Here is a 3,942-nt window from a genome sequence, read left to right on the forward strand (position 1 = left end):
TGAGCCACCATGTGGTTGCTGGGATTTGAACTCCGGACCTTCGGACCTTCAGAAGAGCAGTCGGGTGCTCTTACCCACTGAGCCATCTCACCAGCCCCTTAATACTCTTGTAGGGAACACAGACTCAGTTCCAAGCATGCATACCAGGTAGTTCAGAGTAGCCTTCACCTCCACTTGCAGGGAATTCAATAGCCTTTTTTGACTTCTGTGGGCACCTGCATGCACGTGGTACACGTAAGATTCAGCAGGTACACACCCAAATTAAAACAACAAAAAGAGAGACATGGAGCTGGAGAGATGGCTCAGTGGTTAATATGTATCACTCTTCCAATGAACCCAAGTTCTATTCCTAGGACCCATATCAAGTTGCTCACAACTATCTATAATTCCAGTTGGTCAGATCTCACAACGCTGGCACCCACTCAGACACACACACACACACAAAAATAACTAGAAACTTCTTTAAAGCTGGGCAGTGGTAGCACATGCCTTTAATCCCAGCATTTGGGAGGCAAAGGCAGAGGAACTCTGTAAATTTGAGGCCAGCCTGCTCTATAGATCAAGTAAGAGGATAGCCAGGGCTATACAGAGAAACCCTGTCTCGAAAAACCAACCCCCCCCCAAAAAAAAAACCTTTGAAATCTTAAAAATATTAAATGCTTCTTTAAAAAGAATACTATTTTGATATTTAACATATTTACATAATTGTAAGATAAATTATTTGGTTGTAATTGCTCTATTCAGACTTTTGTATAATTAGTTTAAAATTATCAAAATTTTTATCAGAATTTTTAAAAATTACATGTGCTATCTGTGTGTCTGTAAGTGCACTTGCCTAGGGAAGCCAGACATTGTCCAGTCTCCTGGGCCTGGAGGGACAGATGCCTAGTGACATGGGGGCTGAGAACTGAACCTGGGTCCTCTGAGAGAGCAGTAGACACTCTTACATCTCTCTAGCCCCCATACTAGGGACTTTTCCTTTGACTTCCTCAGAGTTAAAAAAACAAAATGAAAAGATGACATGCACCACTAAGTGGTAAAGCACAGGTACAGCCACTTGCTACTAAGTCTGACAGCCTGAGTTTGCGATTCCTGAGACCCACATGATAGAAGGAGAGTCAGTGGCAGTCAGTCATCTGTTGACTTCACACATTCCATGGCACACAAGTAAATGTAAAAAAAAAAAAAAAAAAAAAAAAGTTCAAAAAAAAAACTCAAAGTAAATAAAAAAAAAAAAAAAAAAAAAAAAGTTTGCACCAACAAACCATGTATGACACAGGCCAGTGAGGTGCTGAGTGGGTGTCATGCTGCACAGACCCGACAGTCTGAGAAAGAGTGAGCTCTTCCAACAGAAGAACATTCATATAAACACAGGAATAATACAGGTTTTTTTTTTTTTTATTAAAACATATTTTTAGAGGAAAATATGGTTTACATCTGAAATGTGATGTCAAGACTCACTGCAGAATATACATGTAAAAATCTACATGTAATATTTACAAAACAGTAAAAATGCTGACAGGCAGGCTGAAAGATGAAGATAAGGGAGCTGTGAATGAAAGGTTGTTAACACCCCTTTTTCTAACCCAGGAAAGCTGAAACCTTGGGGACAAGCTAAAGAGAACAATTCTCTGAACGAATGTGTAAGCAGAGTCACCTTCCACAGGAAAACTTACAAACAACCTCATCTCCAAACCAGGTGAGCATAACTGCCTCACAGTACAGGGTTTCCAACATCAAGAGAGAAGCAAAGCATTCGAGGGATGGAATGTGAAAGCTGGGTTAGAAGGAAAATGCTCCAGTTCATTTTGTGTTGTGATAACCAAATGCTTGAGACTAGACATTCTACAGAGAACGTAGTTTACTCTGACTGACAATTCTGGAAGCCCCAGGTGCTGGTAGAGCCTTCTGCTGTGTCACAAGATGGAGCATAACATGGGTGCACTGGAGAGTGAGCGGGACGGTGTGAAGGCTAGGCAGTGGTAGAGTGTTGTGCCGTCTTCCCAACAGCCTTCTCCCGGCATAGCTAATTCATTCCTGGGGCTTGGCATTAATCCCTTCTAAGGGTGGTACCTGTAACCTGATTTTATTTTCCTCTGGCCCCACCTCCTAAAGATTATAGAATCTCTCAATACTGTTATTAGAGTGGGGACCAGGCTTGGACAAACCTTATTCCAGCCACAGTTGATCAGTCTCCTTTCTAGTCAGTCACTTTTAGACCTTTCTTTCAAAGTGAGCTGGGGGCTTGGGATACAGGATAGCTTTTTGTTGTGTTTTTGTTGTTTTGTTTTGAGACATGGTTTGTATTCCTGGTTGTCTGGAACTCTGTAGAACAAGCTGGCAGGATTCAGAGATCCTGTTGCCTCTACCTCCTGAGTGCTGGGATTTAAGATGTGCACCACCACCCAGCTATGATAATCTATCTAAAAACATAAATTTTGTTAAGTATTTTCATTTCTAGCATAAATTTTGTTAAGTATTTTCATTTCTAGCAAAATAGATTCCAAAGTGGGTTTACACTGCATCCCAAATACTGCTTACCCAGGCCTCCCTAGGTAATTGAGAGCATGTTCTTTTGGGACCTGCCTTCACAACAGGACTTGTAAATATCCCTGCCGACAACCAGTGCTCATGGATGGCCAGGTATAAATTCTTCACTCTAAAGCAAGCTAGGCATTGTAAGGAGTGAAGCACCACACAGACCCAAGCCAAGCACAGACCTTAAAGGAGTCTAGGTTTACAGTACAGGTTATCTATCATCTTGCCTATATCCGTTTCCACCAAGACTTTTCTCTACCTATGGGATAACACAAACCTGGACTTTTTTTTTTCTTGTCTGTAGTCACTGGACCCTAGTCTAGTACTGTGCCTGGCTATATGTCTGACTTCTAAGAGTGAGACTTCTCTACAAAACAATTTTTTTTTAATTTAAAGTACCAGCACTGAATTCAGTCACCCAGGTATCCCCTGGATCTTGTTCCACGTGTGACTTTAGAATGCTGGGTTAACTGACTATAGCCTTTGCAGACAATGCTGACAAATTGGAACCCTTAAGAGTCCAGTGCCACTGGGCAGTGGTGGCACATGCCTTTAATCCCAGCACTTGGGAGGCAGAGGCAGGTGGTTTCTGAGTTCGAGGCCAGCCTGGTCTACACAATGAGTTCCAGGACAGCCAGGGATACAGAGAAACCCTGTCTCAACACACACACACACACACACGCACACACACACACAATTAGTAAAAAGGAAGGAAGGAAGGAAGAAAGAAAGAAAGAAAGAAAGAAAGAAAGAAAGAAAGAAAGAAAGAAAGAAAGAAAGAAAGAAAGAAGTCCAGTACCCAGTAAATGCCATTTAACTAGATGTTAGGCCAGCAGTACATTGTTTATAGTGTCTGTCAAAGAGTCTAGGTTGGGGCTGGTGAGATGGTGCAGTGGTTAAGACTGCACTTCCAAAGGTCCTGAGTTCAAATCCCAGCAACCACATGATGGCTCACAACCATCCGTAATAAAATCTGATGCCCTCTTCCGGAGTGTCTAAAGTCAGCAACAGTGTACACACATATAATAAATAAATAAATCTTAAAAAAAAAAGTCTAGATTGAGCCTAACATGGAACATGTTTGTCCCTCCTAGGGAAGAACAACGGAAGAGACATGAGCAAGAACGAAAGGAGAAGAAAGAAAAGCTTTTGGAAGCTCGAAGAAACCTGGGTGTGACTAAAGTCCAGTAACCCTGTCTGTCCCTTTACTCCTGACTTGTTTTCCTTTTGTATGTTTTATATTCTTTCTCTACTTCAGTCAAAAGCTCTTTTGGTCATAATTTGTGTAGTGTCTCTTCTGTGCTATATCTGAGAATACATTATCACCTTAAAGTTCATAACTAAAGTAGTTTTCATCTAATGTCCTATAACAACTCCAATTTTTAAAAGGCTTGTCCTGATGAT

At 41.4% G+C, this 3,942-nt stretch overlaps 1 protein-coding gene across 2 annotated transcripts in view; it reads left to right on the forward strand.

Annotated features, from left to right (window-relative positions):
- The window catches only part of Nusap1 (nucleolar and spindle associated protein 1), a 30,224-nt gene extending 26,282 nt beyond the window's left edge, over positions 1–3,942 (forward strand). For both annotated transcript variants that reach the window (XM_029535762.1, XM_029535763.1), the window contains exons 10-11: positions 1,591–1,699; positions 3,633–3,942. In XM_029535762.1, the coding sequence (XP_029391622.1) occupies positions 1,591–1,699; positions 3,633–3,729 (206 nt within the window). In that variant the 3' untranslated portion in view covers positions 3,730–3,942. The remainder of the gene's footprint in view (positions 1–1,590; positions 1,700–3,632) is intronic.

The sequence above is a fragment of the Mus pahari genome, chromosome 3 (genome assembly GCF_900095145.1).
Source record: "Mus pahari chromosome 3, PAHARI_EIJ_v1.1, whole genome shotgun sequence".
NCBI lineage: Eukaryota > Metazoa > Chordata > Mammalia > Rodentia > Muridae > Mus > Mus pahari.